This window comes from Pongo abelii, chromosome 19, assembly GCF_028885655.2.
Source record: "Pongo abelii isolate AG06213 chromosome 19, NHGRI_mPonAbe1-v2.0_pri, whole genome shotgun sequence".
NCBI classification, from domain to species: domain Eukaryota; kingdom Metazoa; phylum Chordata; class Mammalia; order Primates; family Hominidae; genus Pongo; species Pongo abelii.
Window position 1 is genome coordinate 19,096,734 of NC_072004.2, and position 20,383 is coordinate 19,117,116.

A 20,383-nucleotide genomic window follows, 5' to 3' on the forward strand; every position below is an offset into this window, starting at 1 on the left:
AAGTCACAGCCACACCAGAACCGGCTGCACTCCCCAGGAGAAACCTCCCCACAAGGCTCCTCTAGCGCCAAAGGCGGGAAGCACCCTTGCAACTTCCCCACCCAGGACTTGGAGATGGCAATGAGAGCAGGACGAGGACAGCAGCTTCTGAGACTGCAGTTTGTTCTCATGCCTCCTTGAGATTTTGCCTGGCAGCACTAAAAAACTCACATTTTTCCTCAAATAATAAAAGCCTACACAGAGGAAGAATAAATGCTGAAAACAAATTGGTGGAGGGTGAGCACTCTACCAGACTATGCAGATATGCTAGATTATGAATTAATTCTTAGTCAGGAGGCCAACTGCCAGGTCAACTTTTGTATGAGAGCAAAACCCTTGTCTCCTCATTCATTCCCCTGGGCCCAAAGCCCCTGCACGCAGGGAAGCAGGCACTCAAGTGTGGAGGCGCCTCTCCTGAGCTGTGTGCAGGCACAGCCATGTGCACAGGTGCATTCCCGACACCTGCCCTGACATCCCAAAGCTGACTTCTTCCCGACAGGATTGCCAATCTACAGCACCGAGCCCAGGCCTGGCTGGGAAGACGGGCAGGAGAGGACCTCAGGCCAGCTACCCATATGCACTGCCCACCACTCCCCGTCCTGGACCCCCGTGATAAGCTCTGTCTGCTGCCAACAGCCTGGGCAAAGAAGCTGAGGCCTTTCTCAGTTTGCTCTGGTGGCTTCCTAAAGGTGCCTGGAAAAGAGCACTTAGCTCGTCAAGCTTGGGTGTCTGCTCCTCATGGGAGGGCCACGGAGGCAGAAGCTGAGGCCACCACAGGATGTGGCCCCTGGAGGGCGGGAGAGCTTGCTGCAGCTCTGGGTGCCTCCCGCTGGCTGTGCACGAAGAGGACTTGTCACTAGCCAACAAGCCAGCTCTCTGCACAGGATCCTGAGAGACAGAGGGCAACCTGTCCTGGTCACGGCCTCTTGGCCTTACTAGACAGTGTTTGTTTAATAAATGAAGTCATGAACAAATGACAGACACAGAAAAGAGGACTATAAAGAAATCAATTTAGGAGTTCTTTCCTTCTTATGTAAAGAGGTGTGGGGTCTGCAGGAAGGAGGCAAAGGTTTGGATACAGAATGTGCCTTTAGGCCGGCCGTGGTGGCTCATGCCTGTAATTTCAGCACTTTGGGAGGCCAAGGCGAGTGGATCACCTGAGGTCACAAGTCCAAGACCAGCCTGGCCAACATGGTGAAATCCCGTCTCTACTAAAAATACAAAAATTAGCCGGGCGTGGTGTGTAATCCCAGCTACTTGGGAGGCTGAGGCAGGAGAATTGCTTGAACCCAGGAGGTGGAGGTTGCAGTGAGCCGAGATCACGTTACTGTACTCTAGCCTAGGCAACAGAACAAGACTCCATCTCAAAAAAAACAAAAAACAAAAAAAAAACGCGCTTTTAGGTCAAAGCTTCCATGAACAGCCCCTCCTGTGACATTGCCACACCCAAGCAGCCTAACCCACAGCACAAGAAACACATTCGAGATGTAATCTACATCACATGACCTGAGAAATGGCACCAGAGGTGCTCAGATGCGTGGAGGCTCTGAAGGTGGGGACAGCAGAGTTCTGGCCATCAAAGGACCAGCCCCCACACGGGAATCTTCCCTGCTTTTTTCGTTTTGTTTTGTTTTGGATATGTCTGAGTCTTCTGATTCTCCACTTTCTTTTAAAATGAGAACTAGGTCTTTAACCTTCAGGGCAGGAGGAAGAAAGCCTAAAGCAAAATCTGAGGCCCATGAACCACAGAATGCTAAAACAGGAGAGGGTTTTTCAACTTGGCTGCACAGAAATCAAACAGACGTAGGAGTGAGGTGAAAATAAGGCCAAGACAAAGAAGCGCTGGGTGGCCTATGGATGCCGCACACGGGGCCACCCTCACAGCAGCAGAGCCCAAGGCCTGAGAGCACCGACTGCGGGGCTCAGGCTGGTCTGGCCAGGTGCCTGCTGACACAGGTGGAAGATTCTCCACCAAAGCCCAGTTCTAATGACCAGCACACACGCTACCTGCAAGATGAAATCACCTGGGCTTAAAAGAGAAAAGAACCAGAAATGTTTGTTCTGATTACTTGGGACAGGAACCTGAGCAATAGAAGGACACAGGAAGGAAGGAGCAGCAGACTGGGATGCACTGAGCTCAGGTCTCAGACTTCAGACCTGAGTCTGACACTGCCCTGGCGGGAGTGGCACCCACAAGAGGCACAAGGGGCTCCCTGGTGTCTTCACCATCCTACCTGGTCACATCCGGGGCGGTGGTCGGGTGCACGTGCTTCATGATGGTCTGGATCCAGTTCCGCCGAATCCCAGACGTCATGGCCGACAGGGTAAACTCGCCCTCCTTTGTCTACAGAGGAAAGATAAGGCACCATCAGTGACTGTCCCCTAGGGTGCCTGCTGCCCTCCATCTCCAAAGAAGCTCCCTGCACTGGGTACAAAGTCCCACAGGGAGAAGGGCTGTGACTGGGTGACCCTTCTAGGAGCGCCACATGTGCCCACTACTGGGACAAGAGGGAGCTGGAGAGCAGGAGACGGCAAAGCTGTGGGACGGACGTGTATTTGTGGCAATGGTAAATCCGGTATCTTCTCTCAGCAACAAGTTCACAGTTACTGAGCACCCACCAGTAGCCTGTCCATTCAGACAGAGGAGGATGCTGCACCCCTCTTTAAGGAGTTCCCAGCCTCGGGGGAAGGGCAGAATCAGCATGTGCTGAGCAGTGGTGGAGGTGGGGAATCGGGAAGGATATGTGTGTTGGGTGTGTGGAGTGGCACCTGCAGTCTGCATTCACACAGGCACATGGCATGATGGGGCCCGGGGAGTGGTTAAGAACAAGGGGTATCAGGGTCTTGTTGGTGGCACTGAGAAAAGGCAGGGAGACCTGCTGGGTGGTTACTACAGCTGTCCAAGTGATGAGAATTAAGGTGATGGCACAGGACGGGGCAGCTCAGAAGTAATAAAAGGGGTATGGACAGTGTCTGGCTGGTTGGGTTGGGGAGCACCTAGGACAAGCCCTAGACTCCTGCTTGGATGAGGTGGAGTCTAGGGCTTGTCCTAGGTGCTTGTGCAAGGTAACAGGGGAGGAGCCTGTTTTAGGTGGGGAACGGGGCAGCAGGTAGGACAAAGCAGCAAAGAGCACATGGCTCTGGGACATGACTGCTGCGCCCCTGAGCAGACCTGCCTGGGTACCTTCGGAAAGGGGAGGGCCAGTGGCCTGCATGGAGCTGGAGGCCTGCTTCTGCACCTACAGGCACCTGCCCAACAGAAGCGACGGCTGCAGCCCTGAACCAAGAGCTGCTCACAAGCAGACTCAGCAGCCAAGTCGGTAGGGAAGCTGACGGCAGGATGCAATCATGAGGATGGTTTTCGGACAGGTGCTAGTGGCCTGGCCAGAAACCAAAGCAGGAGATCACGCACCGGCCTGACATGCCACAAAGCACAGCTGGGAGGGACCTGACCTGCCCCTCCACATGCCCGATCAAGACACCACCACTGCCCAGCTCGGTCCTCCTTCATCAGTTCTCATATCCACGTGAGCTGAGTTGGGGGTCCCACCTTCTGGGTCCATCCTTCTCCACCCCCAGGTGTGGGCGTTGCTGGAGTTTTGCCTCAGCGCTCCACATACAGCTGTTTTCTCCAGCTGAATTTTCTTTCCCAGCGGCTGCCTAATGTTCTCTGAGAGCCCATCATGCCTCAAATGGATCACAGCCAGAATTCCAGGGGATCCCCCTGCTTCTGTGAAGTCAGCTCTTCTGCTGGCTTCTAAGTGGACGGGGCCTTCTTGCCAGGTCCTGGCCCTGCCCCCACCTCTTCCTCCCAGGTGCCGCTCCTTCCTTTCTTGCCCAGCTTTACCGTGCCAGCCTGGCTCCTTTCTAATGGACCTGCATGTCCTGCTGGACATGTATCATGAACGCACAACTGACCGGCGTCTTCTAACACCCTTCAGTGCTCTCCACAAACGCTGGACCAGCGCCAACCTGATTCTCCACCCAGCACTCTAGCCCCAGACTGGCTCTGTGCTCTCTGCACCACCAGGTCTGGAGTCCAGTCTGGGACATGCTTTCACACTCATCCCTCCTGCTGAGCCTCGAGGGATCCTTCTCCAGGAAGCCTCCCCCAGGAAGCATTCTCCACACTGGAAGCATCTCCTCATTCCTTAGAACTCTCAGTAGCTGGGGTTCACAGAAAGTCATCAGGATAAGCCCTACCAGGGTGAAGAGAGGAGGAGTTGATCAGTGGATGAGAGTGGCTGATGCCCTCATTTGTCACTAGGAGAGCAGGGTGAGTTCTCAGACTTCAGGTGTGCCTTGCCTGGAGAAAGCTGCTCATGAAGATGGGAGGTGGACGGCAGGAGAGGAGGCTCACCGGGCACTATGCCCGCCTACCCCTCCCACAGGGGATGAGGACAGAGGAGCCTCGAAACTTGGGCAATGCAGGCCACTAAGAGCAGACAACTCACACCCGGCCCTGGTGCCAGGCTGTCAGTGTAGCCTCCAACTGTGACTCAGCTCCTCTCGCAGATGCCTGCACGCAGGAAGCCACAGCCAGCAGCCCAGTGGGCTGGCAGCCAGGATTTTCTTAGTAAATGAACACACTGGCCTTTGGGTCTATACTTCAGTCTCCTCTAAGTTGGGTCAATCTGAGTCAGCCCCAAATACTGGATCAACTCTCAACATAGCAATACAATTGAGTTTCTGGGCCCCAAAATTTGAAGGTATGACCCTGCTACAGGTGAGCCCACCAGAGTTTAGCCTTGTGTGAGAAACCAAGTCCCAGGGCCAGGGCCCAGCCCCAGGGGGGGCAGCTCTCTACTCATCACACTCTCCACCCATCTTAAAGCCCTTGCGAGTGATGAACTAACTTTACCCAAAGAGAGGCCTGGCCTCTGTCCTAGCTCCTGGGAGGTAACTTGCAAGCCTTGGAATTTCCTGAATGACTAGAGTCTTTGTTACTCATGATGGTACCCTGGGACCCCACCTAACACTTCATGCTGACAAGACAACTCAGGGTAGAGGCTGGCCTGGCCAGAAGCAGGAAATTAGAGGAAACCCATTAAATCAGAGGGTTGGGGTTTCGGCCATGTGAAAGTAGCCAACCATGGCGGGAAGGGCTTTAGGTGGAGTTCAACTATGAGGACAACAACTCCATCAACCACAGCAGCTACAGAACCTCCTAAAACTCAACACCGGGGCTCAGGTGGGCTTCCTGGCAACACTCTGCGCACTGCCCCACATCAGGGCTAAGAGGACACGGTGTCCCCAAGGATGAAGAAACTTTTGGCATCTGTGACTCCCGCAGTCCCAGATTCTACTCCACATGGCTCTCCTTTGGCTGGTTCTGACTTATATACTTTCTCTATAACAAAACTCATTGTAAAGACAGTACTTTCCTGAATTCTGAGTCATTCTAGTTTTCGAAACTGAAGGTGGTTATGGAAACCTCCGGACTCACAACTGGTGTCAGAAGTGGGGGCAGGGCTGGGCACAGTGATTCATGCCTATAATCCCAGCACTTTGGGAAGCCAAGGCAAGTGGATCGCTGGAGCCCAGGGGTTCAAAACCAGCCTGGGCAACATGGTGAAACCCTGTCTCTCTAAATAGTAATAATAATAATAATAATAATAATAATAATAATTAGCTGGGCATAGTGGCATGCACCTATAGTTCCAGTTACTCTGAAGGCTGAGGTAGGAGGATCGTTTGAGTCTAGGATTTCGAGCCTGCAGTGAGCCATGATTGTGCCACTACACTCCAGCCTGGACAGAGAGTGAGACCCTGTCTTGGGGGAAAAAAAAAGAAATGGAGGCAGATGTGGCAGTCGGGAGGATTGTGCTCTTAACCTGGAGTCTGGCTGACTGCAGGCAGCCCTTGATCCACATAGTTTTGAAGAAACAGCCAATGAGAACCATTTTGTCCTACCAATAATATTTTTTTTTTTTTTTTTTTTTTTTTGAGAACAGCGCAATGCCTTGTTCATCTGAGTACCTCACAAGATTTTGGGAAAAAATAGTCTTGTAAGTAAATGAATGAACAAACACATGAATAAGTGAGTAAAAAACGGATGTAAATAATTGACTAACACTTTCATTCTTATTCCCCATACCCCACATCCTTCCAATTGCCCCAACTCTAGCATTACAAAAAACAAAAGAAAAAAGGAACCTTCAGAAACAAAAAGGCTTTAAGCAGTCTTCAGAAAAAAGATACTAACGTCTAATGTACTGTTCACATCACGAATTGGGGAATAGGGTCAGGTGCCATAGGACAGAGGTGTCAAGGGTAGTGGGAAAGACTAAGTGCTGACCACACACGCTGCATCAGGCCTGTCCAGAAGTGCCCCCAGCCCAGACATTAGGCACTCTGACATGTGTCCCTGCCTGTCAAGCCTGTGGCCCCACTTCCATCCCTGGACTCACATGTATCTGGAAGCCATAGTTTCTCTGAACTGGATACTCTGTGACATCGTAACATGTAGACAAGTCGATTTCCCCATCCAAGTCGGCTGCCTGCAGAGAGAAGTGAGAATGTCTTGAGATTTTTAGGAAGTAGAACCAATGCCTAGATGAGCAAATTTCCATAAGTAATTTCCTGCACTGACTTTATTTTTAATAGTATACACACTGACAAGTGAGGACACCGTCTATCCTACTACTGCATGACCCAGGCCCCTCCCTGGGTGCAACCACACCACCATTTGTCCCTGTATCCAGCCAAAGATAGTCCATGCCAGTGGTCCTCAAACATGCTGCTGTTGAAATCCCTTCACACTCTTAAAAACTGGGGACCCTAGAAGAGCCTCCGTTAGGTGGATTTCGTCTATTGATGGTATACCATGTTAGAAATTAAAATGTAAATATTTTAAAAATTTTAATTTAAAAATATTTAAATATATTTTTAAATATATTATAAAAATATTTAAATATATATGAAAATATATATTAATATAAATGCAAAATTTAAATATATTTGTTCATTTGAGAATAAAATAAACTCATTTTAAAATAAAAATCTGATTTAACAATCAGTGGTAAGAGTCACAGTGCTTTGAATTTTTGCAAATCTCTCTAACATCTGTCTTCATAAAGGACAGCTGGATTCTTGTTTCTGCATTCCATCTGTTCAATACAGGAAGTTTTTTTTTTTTTTTGAGATGGGGTCTTGCTCTGTCACTCAGGCTTAAGTGCAATGACACGATTTCAGCTCACTGCAACCTCTGCCTCCCGGGTTCAAGTGATTCTCTTGCCTGAGTCTCCCGAGTAGCTGGGACTACAGATGACCACCACCACGCCCGGCTAATTTTTGTATTTTTAGTAGAGACAGGGTTTCACCATGTTGGCTAGGCTGGTCTCAAACTCCTGACCTCAGGTGATCCGCCTGCCTCGGCCTCCAAAGTGCTGGGATTACAGGCGTGAGCCACCGCCCCCGGACAACAAAGGAAGTATTTTTAATAGCTTTTTCAGGTAGTTGTGGCTGTTCTTTGACAAGTAGTAGGCTCTTAAAGGCTAACTGCAATGTGGTATCTGAAATCACGCCCATGAACTCTCTGTACTGTGTTACATTAAAACCCAGGCATGCTTTTGTAACATTAGGTATTGGTCACACGGAAAATATTAAGTTATGCACAGCTTCCAACTGTCTACACATTTCATTATGCAATATTAAAATATCGCCTTTGCTAATACCACCACTTACTTCATCAGGAGAGTATAAGTAAAGGGAAGTTCATGATGGTGAATACAATTTTCCCAAGTTCTAATTTTTGCTTGGAAGCTCAAATTATATCACTGGCAACAAACTCTGTCAGTTGTTTTCCTTAGAGGAATGAGCTAACTTGGTTCATTTTCATGAAAATATATGCCAAACACCCAAAATTAATGACCACAGTTTTGTCTATCAGTTGTTTTTCAAGTAAACGTGGTGCTCCAAAAGAAGCTGCTAGTTCAGCTGGCAACTCAAATGATCACACAAGTCCTTTCCATGAGAAAGCCTGTACACTCCAGTATGCAGCCAGGTGATGCTTACTTCCCATTTCAAATCACAGAATATTAAAAAGATGGGCATTTAAAGATTGAGGCTTCATAAAATTAGTAACTTCTGCTGCTCCTTCAAGGACCTTTATTTATTTTAAAACGATTATTTATTTAAAATGTATGGCAGTGAAGAATCCAGTGACCACTGTTCCAGCCTGTTGCTACAGATGGGGCTGTGCCAAGTGCTAGTGGCTTTACCTCCCATTGCTTTTGCACCATCAGTGCAGATGGTCACACGCAAAAAAAAAGTCAATGACATCTTAATATTACAAATTATTTTAACCATCACTGCTCTCCTGAAAGGGCCTCAGGGACCCCCAGAGGTCTACAGACCACACTCGGAAGTGCTCTCCTATGCACACGCAACCAAACACTTACACAGGCTCCTTACTTCCCCAACGCTGGACACCACCAGAGGCCCACCGCCCACACTCTCCTACCCCTACTTCTTATCACTACCGCCTTTTCCCCTTCAGTCTGTAAAGACTGGCTCAGAGTATTTAATACATACCCCGGCCCTTAATGGTGGGTATTTAGGCTCTTTCTAATCATCTGGCTGTTACAAACGTGTGGGAATGACTAACCTGAAACAGACGTTTTTCCATATGTGGGAGTTATCTGAGGGATTCCTGGAGTGGAACTACTGGGGAAAAGGCAAGAGAGACTTGCCAAACTGTTTAGAAGAGGTTATTTTATTTGTAGGTGAAGAAAAAAAGAACCCCTTCTACTTGGTCCTTGACCACAGAATCAGGACTGTCCAGGGGCCCAACAAAGCTCATCTACCATATCCTGTCCTTGTCCAGAAGGCAGGGCGTAAGATGTAGCTCAATTCTTCCAACTCCATTTACCATGAAATCTCTTTGTGGAAAAAACAAAATTGTTCATCCTGAGTTTTCAAATTTCAGTGTTTTTCAAAGAACAGAGAAAAGAAAAGCTGCCCAAACCCACTGCACTGGGCACTTAATTCAAGGTCTTGTGCTCACCTTCCCACCAGGTCGGAACTGGGAGACCCAAGAGGGCAACGTGGACATACCTTCGGCAAGGTAACACCACCGAAGGGCGTTGTCCTCAGAGGTGGGGACATTAGCCCAGGGGGAAGCAGATCTACTAGCCCCAGATGCCACCTGGACCCCTCCAGCTGTCTCCACAGCAGAGGCAAAGCCCAGACACTCACCTCCTCAGCCACTGAATCCCTGTAGTATCTCAGGCTTTGATCGGCGAGGACAAACCAGTGTTTCTTCCACTAAAGGGGAAGAAAAGAAAAATGACTCGACTACCAACTCCTATACGGCACGCCTGCCACTCCATGGCGATGCGCAGCCAGAGCCTGTGGGGCCCTCCCAGAGCACAGGGAAAGCAGGGGACAGGCTGGCCCCTCCCTTGACAGCATACAGAGGACTCTGCTCGGACTGCAGGCAGCCATGCGCTTACGCCCTCAGGACGCTCACTAAGCTGTGACCCTCCAGTGAAGAGGCAGCACAGACAGCTGAGCAGGCCTTGGCTGTGGGCTCTATGACCAGTGGTGTGGCTGGTGGCCAGGCCGTGCGGTCCTCAGTAACTACAGAGGCTGCAGATGACAGGCTGGGCCCATCAGAATGGAAAGGTGGCTGTGAAATGGCATCTCCACCTGCAGGTGGCAGCCCGCAAGCCATGGCCACGTGGCCTCCTAACCAGCAGGGGTAACTAACCAGCTAGAGACCAAGTCTTCACTGTGAGCAGTAAGGAAGGGAACTTGAGTCTTCACGCCAGGCCAAGGGCATTTGATATGGAGGAGAAAGAAAGAGAATGTCTTGGGATAGCAGCTCAGGAAGCAGGAAGGGAGTGCGGATGGGCTGGGCATCAGGGCCTCTTAGGTAAGGACCCAGCAGGCTTTCTCTTCACGCCTCCTTGGGAGGCCTGGCCTTCCAGCCCACGGCACAGGGTCAAGGTGGGCTGGCAGGTCCAGCCTCAGATGGCTCTTCCTGCTTGAGTCTGATGGCAAGAATGTACCATGTTTGCTCCTTCCAGGGCTAACACTGCCACTGCAGCTGAGGAGTCTCTGGCATGAGAGTCTTGCAGTGCTAGGCTACTGTCTACTTGGCTGGCTTGCATGGAAACACAAGCCAATCCCACAGCCAGAGAGTTTCTTTGTCCCTGGGGAAGCCAGGCCCCTAAACAACTTTTAGGAAAGATCACCAGGTGGGGGCTAGTGTTACAAGGCATCCCTAAGGCCTGAGGCCAAGACCCCCTTGCCATCAGCAGACAGGCCTACCAAGTGCCCCTCCAGAGCACCCCCCACTGCAGAAATGAAGGCTGTGTGCCTGTACTTCTAGAAGCAGATGGGAGTCTCAGCCACAGCCCTGGTCACGAAGACAAGGGGCATGGAGGAGGAAGGCATGGAGCCAGCACTTGCAGACTGGCTGGGGACAAGGACAGCTCACCCTCACCCTGTCTCCAGACCCCTCAGGGGCCACGGCAACCCTGCACACTCACCTGGCCATCCTCATACTGCTTAGTCAGCCAGCCTTTCTTGAAATTCAGCAGGTCGGGCTGAGAAAGGGAGAAAAAAGAACAGCTCAGAGGAAACTCTTCTAGTGTAATGAGTGTCTGATGGGGCCAGTATTTCTGTCCAGATGAGGCGGGTACCAGGAAAGGGGTTTCTCCACCTGCCAGACAAGCCTGTGCAGCCCCCTCACCCTGGTGGGTGCTGCCCACAACCCGCCTTCTGTAGGCACACGCGACCTTGAGGAAGGAGATGCTGGGCTTGGCAGGCTGGCAGGAGAGAAGGTATGGTCTCACTGCCCTGTGAGCAGTGTGGGCTCCGGCCTGTACAGGGCCCACTGCACAGGGCCTATCTGGGGGTCAGAAAACAAGCCCAGATGAAGAGTCACAGAACATTTTATTTGAAGGGAAACATCTGCAGGGAAGGCTGAAAGGAGAAGTGATTCAAAAGTTCTTGCAGAAGCCACAGGAAGCCTGGGAAACAGAGACGTGTGGTGTTGAGGAAGCAGCAGCTGCAGCCCCGCTGAGACCCTCAGGCCATTTCTCCACCAAGAATAGGCTTGACCTGTATTCCCCACAAGAAGCAGGATGGCAGACGGCGGGGCAGCGCCCAGGCACAGGGCTCTGTCCTTCCTCCACCTGTGCTGCCCAGACACACCTGGGCCCTGAGGAACAGCCTGAGACAGCACTGCCACCTACAGCCCACCTGGCTGGCACCACAGAGACATGGGTCACCCTACCTCTGGTCCCAGGTGCTCTCTTTTCTACAGCCATCTGAGCAGAAACCAGCTTTGACGTCTTTTTGTATTATTCCAAGGAGTGAGAGTGAGAACAGGCAAGAATTGTCAGGATAACTACCAGGACAAAGCGCCCTGGGAGCCTCTGCTCAGAACCCTGTCTCTGAGGAGTGAGGGAGGAATCAGTTGGCTCCTGCCTAGGTCTGGCCAAGACTGACCCAGATAGATAAGAAGCCTCTCTACAGAGCCCTGTTTCAACCCCAACGTCCTGCCAAGCCGTGCAACTGTCCTTGCTGCCAGAGTTATTTGAGGCACCCAATCAAAAGCAACACTGTGAAATTAAGACACCCTACCCCAAGTGACCCTTAAATAGGGAGGTCCTCTCCTGCAAGCTTGTAGTTGCCATTGCGGCACAGGACCTGAGACGTGGGACTGCCACCTGCCCCTTCTCTGACAGCCTGCTTAGCCTGCAGATCTTTCTTTTTTTTGAGACGGAGTCTTGATCTGTCGCCAGGCTGGAGTGCAGTGGCACAATCTCGGCTCATTGCAACCTCCGCCTCCCAGGTTCAAGTGATTCTCCTGCCTCAGCCTCTCGAGTAGCTGGGACTACAGGAGCGCAATACCACACCCAGCTAATTTTTGTATTTTTAGTAGAGACAGTGTTTCACCATGTTGGTCGGGATGGTCTCGATCTCTTGACCTCATGATCTGCCCGCCTTGGCCTCCCAAAGTGCTGGGATTACAGACGTGAGCCACCGTGCCCAGCCTAGCTTGCGGATCTTTAACAAAAACTCGTAATTTCCATATCATGGTTGTGCCATTGAAGCCAAGCCTGCAATCTGACCCCAATGGCAAGGCCTATGAAGGTGGGTTCCCTGCTGGTGCTCTCTGTTGGGGACAGGAGCTCCCAGCTAAGTTAACAAAGAAACAAGGAGTTTTGTTCAAGACACCTGAAGCAAAACCCAGACTGAAGGAAAAACCCAAACCTTACTCCTCCTCACACTTCATGTTACACATCAATCCGTGGTTGGCAGCCCCCAAGCCCTGGGGCAGGCCGGAGGCCCATGGTGAGCTGCTGTGCAGGCAACAAGGAGGAGACAAGAGGCAGTGCGCAGGCCCCAGGCTCCCCTGGAGGCTGAAGACAGTGGGGAGGAGCTGGGTCAGCATGCTGAGTTGGCCTTGCTCCTGTACCCTGACCATTCCTTCTGCACCTCTGCTGTCATAGCTCTGAGGCCCATGGAGAACCTGGTGCAAGGCCTGCTCTTCCACTTGAGGCATGACATGGAGAACGAGACAAGCTCCAGCAAGATGTGGCCTCTGCCTCTGAAGTGCCACAAAAAGCAATGCCCAAAGCAAGAGAAGCAGAGGGTCCCTGCTGCAGCCCTGCCACCTAGAGTTGGGAGTCTGCCTGGCCGAGGTGGCCTCCTCTGCAGGGCCTCCTCCCAGAGCTCAGGATGCCATGGAGCCCTTGGTTCTGCTGGGACCAGAAAAGGGAAGAAACAGAATCTGCGTTCGACAGCCTGTGGGTCGGTGGGTGGGGGTGCTCACGGACACGAGGGCCTGTGCACAGAGGGACAGCTGGCGTGGACGCATAGACAGAAACAGACAGCGCCTCAGAGTGACCAGAAGCAGAGGAGCACGGCCTCCGGAGGACGCGGTGCCTGGGCTCACCGTCACGGAGGGCTCCGTGGACCTCCTGTCCAGTGACTTGGCTCTTCGGTGTGGAGACAGGGGGGAAGCCGAGGCGTCTGGGAGAGGAGCTGGGGGGGCTTCACTGGTGAAGTCCTGTGGCAGAGAGCAGCCGCCAGTCAGTGCAGCCCAGGGGAATGTGGGCATGTGAGGGACGAGCTGGTGCTGTCCACCCCTCCAAGAGCCGCCAGGGCCTTGCTCCTGGCGAGGGGCAGTGATCTGCCTAGCCCCCATAGCAAGTCTCCAGCAGGGCCAGGACAGGACCCGGGTCCTGAGATGCCCTGGTTGATAGAGCAGCCTTTTCTTTTGGATTCCCAGTCACTGTCACTTTCCTGGCCCCACCCCATCCTCCAGCTTCTCTGGGTCACAGAAGGAAGAGCCCTGGGCTCTGTGGCGGCAGGTGGCAAGCTGTGGGCCAGGCAGTGGGCACTAGGCACCTTGTGAACAAGAGAGAAGCCAGGCGAAGATGAGCTTAGACTTGGCCGGCTACAAAAGCAGCAGGCGGGTGCCCAGGAGGATTTCAGAAGCCGAGTCTACCTTGGGCTGAGTGGAGACACGAGGGGTGTAGCTGTACTGAAAGAAAGAGTTAGGAAGGTGTGACATTCAGCCTTGTTGCTGGGCTGTCTCAGATAGGAAGAGAGTGATCCTAATTAAATCTGGGATCTAAAATGCATGAGAATATCCTTCAGCAGAGATGGAGAAGGCTCTGATATGAAGCTGCAGGAGACAGGCCTGCCCTAGAGAAGGTCACTATGCAGAGGAGGTGGTCGGAGAGAAGCCTGGCAGGAGCACATCCCAGGCCTGTGTGGAGGGGACTTGGCGCATGGGGTGCATGCTGACCCGCCCCCGAGCCACCCCTGAGGTGCTGCCCAGCCCCAGGAGCTCACCCGCTTCCTAGGGAACGCCCTCTTCTCACTGCGGCCCTGGCGTGTGTCGCTGGATGGCGAGGGCCCCACTGCATTGGTCTCCATGTGCTCTGCCTTCTCAATGTCCAAGGCCTCAAACTTTTCAATCACCTGGGACCTCCTGCAAGAGAGGACACGAGGCCCTGAGGTGGCAGTGAGGTGAGCTGTGAGGTGGCAGTGAGCCGACTCCTCCCATGCCCGGCCTGGCCTGGGCCTGATTCCCCTCAGGCTTGCACAGCACCGAGGTCGTCTAGACACGTGCTCAGCCAATCCGAGCTCCGCCCGTGCCCCTCCACGGCCCTCCCTCCCATCAGGCCTGTGCTTGCCCCTGCCCTCTGCCCCCACGCTGGAGGCCCTGCAGGCTCTGTGGTGTTGACCCACTCGGCATTCACACAGCTTGGCACCCGGCAGCCTCTCCTGAGCCACAGACATGATCAAAAGGCAACCACCACCACGGACGGCGGCCTCCATTCTCATTGCATCCCTCATGGATCACAGTGCAGCCCCCACCCCAAAATTTAGCAAGAAAGAGGCCCAGGAATTAACATTGTTTCTGCCAACAGTAAAAGGAATCAAAGACCAAATTAAAACAAAAACAAAGCAGGCTGATTTCATGTGAGAGGGCTGGCGGCCTCCTCAGGCTGTCTACGGCCGGAGACGGAGCTGAGATGGGGGCGAAGCGGGTGGAGGAGGCGCAGCGCCACCCAGCGGCACAGCAGGAGAGCGCAGAGGCAAGACCTGAAAGAAAACAAGGCTGGGAAATGAATACACGGAAGAGCACTGCTTTTTCAAATCAAATAATGGTGAACCAAAATTATCCAAAGAATTAAAGAAGCAAAAACCCAAGGTAATCACTGAAGAGGGAGAGAGACCATGATTGTCCTCCAGCTGCAAGAAGTCACCCTGGTGGGGTCAGAGGTGGGGGATACGCCAGCTGAGGCTCAGCTCACGGGGCCGGGCCTGTTCTCCCAGGGGCACCTAAGTTACCTGGCGGGGAGGGTGTCACTGCTGCTCTAGACAAGAGGATAAGAACCCAGAGGAAGTGGGTGAAGGGCTCCCAAGCCTGGAAGCCTAATTATCTCCACAAGGAAGAGAGGAAACAAGATCAATTCCTGAGACCCCACCTCCCCCAAGAGGCCAGCTGCTTCTCAGGGAGGGCGAGGGAACACCGGCTGCCTAAGGTGTCTTCACTCCCGGAGAGAGGAGGGCGAGGGACCCAGGCTCTGCTTCCTCCCTGCGCTTAGACACAAAGTGTCTTCCTCAGGAAAGAAGCTTGTGCCGGGCCAGCCTGCTAGAACCGGCAGCGAGGCAGGTGCTGGGGTAGGGGAGCAGGAGAGGCCGTGGCATTGTGAGAGCAGGAAGCTAAGGAAGCTGCTGGAGTTCCAGGGCACCCAGGGAAAGCTTGGTAAGTGCAGGCCAGGCATCCACCACACTTGAGCGATTGTGGTGGGATCTCGGTGAGATTCAAGGCTCACCAATAGGCCACTTCCAGGATGAGGGCTCCTCTGCCCAACACTGGGGCCTAGAAAGCCCCAGAAAAGCAGTGAGGAGCTGCTGGGCTTTAACCCCATGCAAATCGCATGCCGTGGTACTGTGGGGATCCAGACAGAGGAGTCGTGGTGGAGAACAGGAAAGGCACTTGCTACAGTTGCTCTGCATGGGGGCCTGGGGAGATCCTGTAAGACCACAGGCTCGCACACCGGCTGCCCTGATCTACTGGGCGAGGTGGAAAGTTATTACTTGGTGCCCTGGAAGCTGCAGGTGGGACAGCAAGCGCCTTACTGGTCAGCACAGAAAATGGGGCCTGCATCCTGCAGCTCCAGGGTTCCCAGGGCACTAACCGCTGTGCTGAGGGCAGGGGGGTTAGGGCTACATGGGGAGCTGGCCTTGCTGCCAGTCACCAGCAGGCCAACCAGGAAAACAGCTTCCTCCACTCAGCAGCCAGAGGTGACTCACTATCCAAGAAACACTCTGAAAGTCTGAGGAACAGACACATCGAAGCCCAAAGCCGGTCAGGTTCAGATAGGCCTGCCTAGATGACTGTGGCTTGTCAAAAAACCAACCCCATGGTCCCAGCAGTCTGGCTCCTGGGCACACCTACTGTGGCTGCCATTCCAGGTAGGTGTGGCCAATAATCTCTTGCCAATTTGGAGATTCTGCTCTAATCAACCAGGGCACAGGAATCCAACCAAGCACAGGGTGGGCTACTAGGGATCCAGTGAGCAGGCCTCAGAAAGCGACGGCAGCCAATCAGATGTCACCAGGGTCAGGAGAAAGGGATGCTGCAGTATTAGTATGCAGAACTGGCGGGGGGTGGGGCCAGCACCAGGTGAAAACCCATCCCCGTGTGGCAGTGCATGCAGAGTACAAAGCCCCAGAGACTGCACCTGTCCCAGGCAACAGGAGACAAGAACGAGTTCAAAAGGAGTCTCTCTGAGAAGAAGCCAAGCCAAGCAGGTGTGCTGAATGCTAATTCTGTGGTCTGGCGCTAAACCAGGACATAGCTGATCCTGCTCTGGAGCCACCACGACACACAGCCTGCTTGCCAGCCAGCATGAAGCCTCCCCTGCCCACCCACTGGCCTCCTCCTCTCTCTAGCAAAACCCTTTACTTATATATTTTCTTAACTGCTTAAAAGAGCACCCTTGGCATCAGTCCTGGGTCACAGGATGGGAGGAGGGACTTCCCGGCTAAGGCCCCACTGGGATCTGACCAGCTATCCATTGTTGAGAAGTCACCTACTCCTGAGCCTCAGTTTTCACATCTATAACTGGGGGCAGTAGTAACAGGTCCTCATCAGGCTACTATGAAACGTTAAGGCAGCCAAGTGCTTAGCAGAGCACCCTGGGGCACTAGGCAGGGGCTAGGAACCACCTGGCTGCCCTTCCTTTCCCTAGGAAGTCAATGTGTCATTTTCCTCTCAAGAACAGTATCTCTGGGAGATGCTTCCTTATCCTGGAGACTAACCTGCAGGCTCACAGGCCTTTTCATCTGGGACGTTTGGAAGAGTGGGGGGGCTGTCAGCCAATAGTGGGTGTTCAGAAGAAAAGAGGGCAGGAGGTAAAAACACTTCCCTCCACCTGCCCTTCGAGGCACGGGAGCCCATGGCTGCCTTCACCTGTCCCTCCTGGTAGCGTCTCTAACTCTGAGCTCCAGGTTGTGGCTGGGGAAGGGAGGACACTCTGAGAAGACTTCCAGAACTATGGTTTGAACCTCTTTTCTGGACAGTGAACCTTGGGAACCTAATGAAAACTATGGGTCTTCTTCCCAGAAGAGTGCCTAACCCTAACTCTTTTCTGGGAAGACTACTGTGAAATTGTTTTATTGAGGGGGCAGGTCATCATGGGCCTCCAGAAGTCTGTAAGTCTATCCATAAACTGGGCCGAGGAACCCTGCTGTCAAGGCAAAGCCTCAGTATACAGATGCAGGGGTGCAAGCCTGATGGAAGGTGTGCTTGGGCACTTGTGTCTGGATTTGGGCTTGGAGGCCTCAGGGGACATCCAGCTCTTTCTCTAGTTCTCCAGGAAACTCTGGAGAACAAGGGCAGGGCAGGGCATGGGCCCTCGTCTTCTTAGGCAGCAGTCAAGTTCTGCACCTGTGCCCCTGGTCCCTGCCCTAGGCCCAGATATCCAAACTTTCTCTCTCTCCAGCCAGTCAGTCTTAGAGGGCAAAAAGCAATGCTCCCCGGAGGGCAAAAGCAATGCTATTGGGTGCTGGGCTGCTTCACAGGTTACCTCAGGTTTCCTGGGGCTGTGGCTCCCCAGGGAGCATGTCCTTGAGAGAGGAACCTGTGTTGCCCCCACCTTCCTGGGCACGCCTGTCTGCCTCTGAACCTCTCAATGACCTTTGCCCACCCTGGGACTGCCAGGGTGAGGAGCGCCTCTGTCACCACATGTAGTTCTAGGGTCTCCCTGCCTTCATGCCACTTCAGAGAATAGAAATGGCCCAGGAGGAAAAGATCCAGCCCCACAAGGACCAGGCAGTTAAGAACCCATCAGGGAACCTTAAGGTCCCAGTCCTAGGAGGCACTGACGTGAAAACTGCTATTCTTGGCCTCGACCTCTGATGCTCAGAAATTCTGCACTCTGGCTACAAGAGCTGAGTTCTGAGCCCAGAGGGAAAATCCCCCTATGTTCTGAACAGAAAGCATGCTCTGCCAAGGGAGGCTTGGGGACTGTATGTGAGAGAAACAGAGAGTATGAGTGTATGTGCGTGGGTGGAAGTGCATGTGTGTGGGCCTGGGTGTTCAGCCCTCTAACCTGCTCCTTACCTCCGCTCGTTGCCAAACAGACGGGCCACCTCCTCCCTGCCAGGGCTCCGGGCCCGAGTTCTACGCTCCAGCCGCCTTCTCTCCACCTGGAAGGCTTCTCGGTGGCTGATCCTGATGGCCTTAGGGACGTCGGCCAGGGTGGCATATTGCCTGCTGGCTTTAAAGGCAAAGGCGCTCCCCAGTCTCTCTGTCCCCCGCCCCCTAGTGCTGCCAGAGTCCACGTAGGCAGGTGGCTGGCTGGCCACATCCAGGGAGCCGAGGGAGATGCTGCAGACCATTCGGTGGGGGAGTTGAGGACCTGGGGAAGGAAGAGGACCACCGAGCTCCCGGGAGGGTGACTCGGGGCAACTGTACCTGTGGTTGGGGGTGCTGGGGCTGGGAGGGGAGAGCGGCGGGGGCAGCTGCTGTTCCTCGGCCTTCAAGTCCTGTTTGGTCTTCTCCAGGGAGAAGTAGCCGCTCTCCACCCGGACTTTGCGGCCACAGTCCACGCGGTCGCTACTCATGGAGCTCTCCTCTGGAAGAGACAGTGGGAGGGCGGAGACGCACTCAGCCTGCTGGCAGCTTTGCTTTGAGGACTTTTTTTTTTAAAGCTCATGTAGGATCCAAGCAGGGGCCTTCTCTACCTCCCGTCTCTAACATCCAGCACAGCCCACTCAAGGGCAGAGTCAGACAGAAAGAACCATGGATGTGAATGAAATATTCCATGCATGCTTTTTTCTCTCATCCATCTCTCCCCTGCAGCTGGCTGCCTCTCAGCCAGACTGGCAGGCAGGCCCTGCACTTCTAGTCTGGGGGCTTGGCTGGAAGACCAGCTCTGTACCTCAGGACACAAGACCCCCACCACCAACCGCTTCTCACCAACATCAAGGGGGAAGCTGACAGCCAACAAGCTCTTCAGTCTTTTTTTTTTTTTTTTTGAGATGGAATCTCACTCTGTCACCAGGCTAGAGTGCAGTGGTGTGATCTCAGCTCACTGCAACCTCTGCCTCCTGGGCTCAAGTGATTCTCCTGCCTCAGCCTCCCAAGTAGCTAGGACTACAGGTGTGCACCACCACATCTGGCTAATTTTTGTATTTTTAGCAGAGATGGGATTTCACTATGTTGGCCAGGTTGGTCTCAAACTCCTGACCTCAGGTGTTCCACCTGCCTCAGCCTCCCAAAGTGCTGGGATTATAGGCGTGAGCCACCATGCCCGGCCCCTTCAGTCTTTTAATGCATTCTGGTGGTGGGAAGGGGCAGGAGACTTCTACAGAAGTGAGACAGAGTGAACAGATTTTTGACATGGATAGGCCTGAGAGGAAGACTGAGACACCTTCCACCCAGAGTGCATGTAAAAGATGCAGCCAGAGCGAGCTGGGCTGGCCCCTGCTGCTCACTTATTTTTAACAATCTAGACAAAACACAGATGGGAAAGCCCAGCCTGTGTCTTACAGAGCCCTCTAGAGCCTGAGAACAAGAGAGGCAAAGATGGAAGATCTGCTCCTGCTCAGGCAATTCCGAAGTGCTAAAAGATAGGGCACGAGGATGCCAACTGCTGCCTCCCCAGCACCCCTCCCCCTCCTTCCGCCAGAGGCCCAGGCAGAATGCGGATGGTGAGAGGGATGAGACTGACCGCTGCTTCTTGGGGCAGGATGCACACAGAAACACGATGGTGCAATGACAGAGGCCTTCCCATCCACAGACCCTGCTGCAAAACGTTTATGATTCTCCTGACAAGCAACTGGGGCTGACAGAACAGGAGCTTTCTTCCTCCTTTAAAGATGGGATTTAAGAGCTAGAAGGGGCAAGGCCAAGACTGGAGCCCGGGAATCTCAGAACATACCAGGCCAGGTGCTACCCCCAGGGCTGATGGACAAAGGGAATCGAGGTCCAGGGCTTGTGACTGGGCTCTACAGGCCTTGGCTGAATCTCCAGGGCCAGCTCTGATGGGAGGGAGGGCCATTCCAGTGCATACAAGCCAGCCTGGCCCCCACTCACCTTCTTTGCTCTCCAGCCCAGGTTCCCGCAGGGAGCTGGCAGCAGGAGGCTGACTCTGGCTGGGACTCTGAGCTGGACTCAGGCTGCTGCCATCTGGCTGGTCCTTGGTCCTCATTTCTTCCTGCCAGAGTGTGGACTTGGTGGTGGGGACTTTCTCAGCACTGGGGATGCTGCTGCTGCTGCTGCTGCTGCTGGTAACAGCCACCTTGGCAGGCCCAGGCTCCTGGAGGAGAGAAAGTGGTGTCTGTGAAGGTGCAGGAG

General features: G+C 53.3%; 1 protein-coding gene across 3 annotated transcripts in view; it reads right to left on the bottom strand.

Annotated features, from left to right (window-relative positions):
• Window positions 1–20,383, bottom strand: part of MPRIP (myosin phosphatase Rho interacting protein) — a 143,053-nt gene that overhangs the window by 28,812 nt on the left and 93,858 nt on the right. For 2 of the 3 annotated variants that reach the window (XM_024235567.3, XM_054535503.2), the window contains exons 6-13: window positions 20,123–20,345; window positions 18,500–18,659; window positions 13,858–13,996; window positions 12,953–13,066; window positions 10,536–10,592; window positions 9,238–9,306; window positions 6,450–6,539; window positions 2,274–2,383 (exon numbers count right to left, since the gene is read on the bottom strand). In XM_024235567.3, the coding sequence (XP_024091335.2) occupies window positions 2,274–2,383; window positions 6,450–6,539; window positions 9,238–9,306; window positions 10,536–10,592; window positions 12,953–13,066; window positions 13,858–13,996; window positions 18,500–18,659; window positions 20,123–20,345 (962 nt within the window). Of the gene's footprint in view, window positions 1–2,273; window positions 2,384–6,449; window positions 6,540–9,237; window positions 9,307–10,535; window positions 10,593–12,952; window positions 13,067–13,857; window positions 13,997–18,145; window positions 18,660–20,122; window positions 20,346–20,383 lie in introns of all 3 variants that reach the window. The other variant, XM_054535504.2, reaches the window with a different exon arrangement.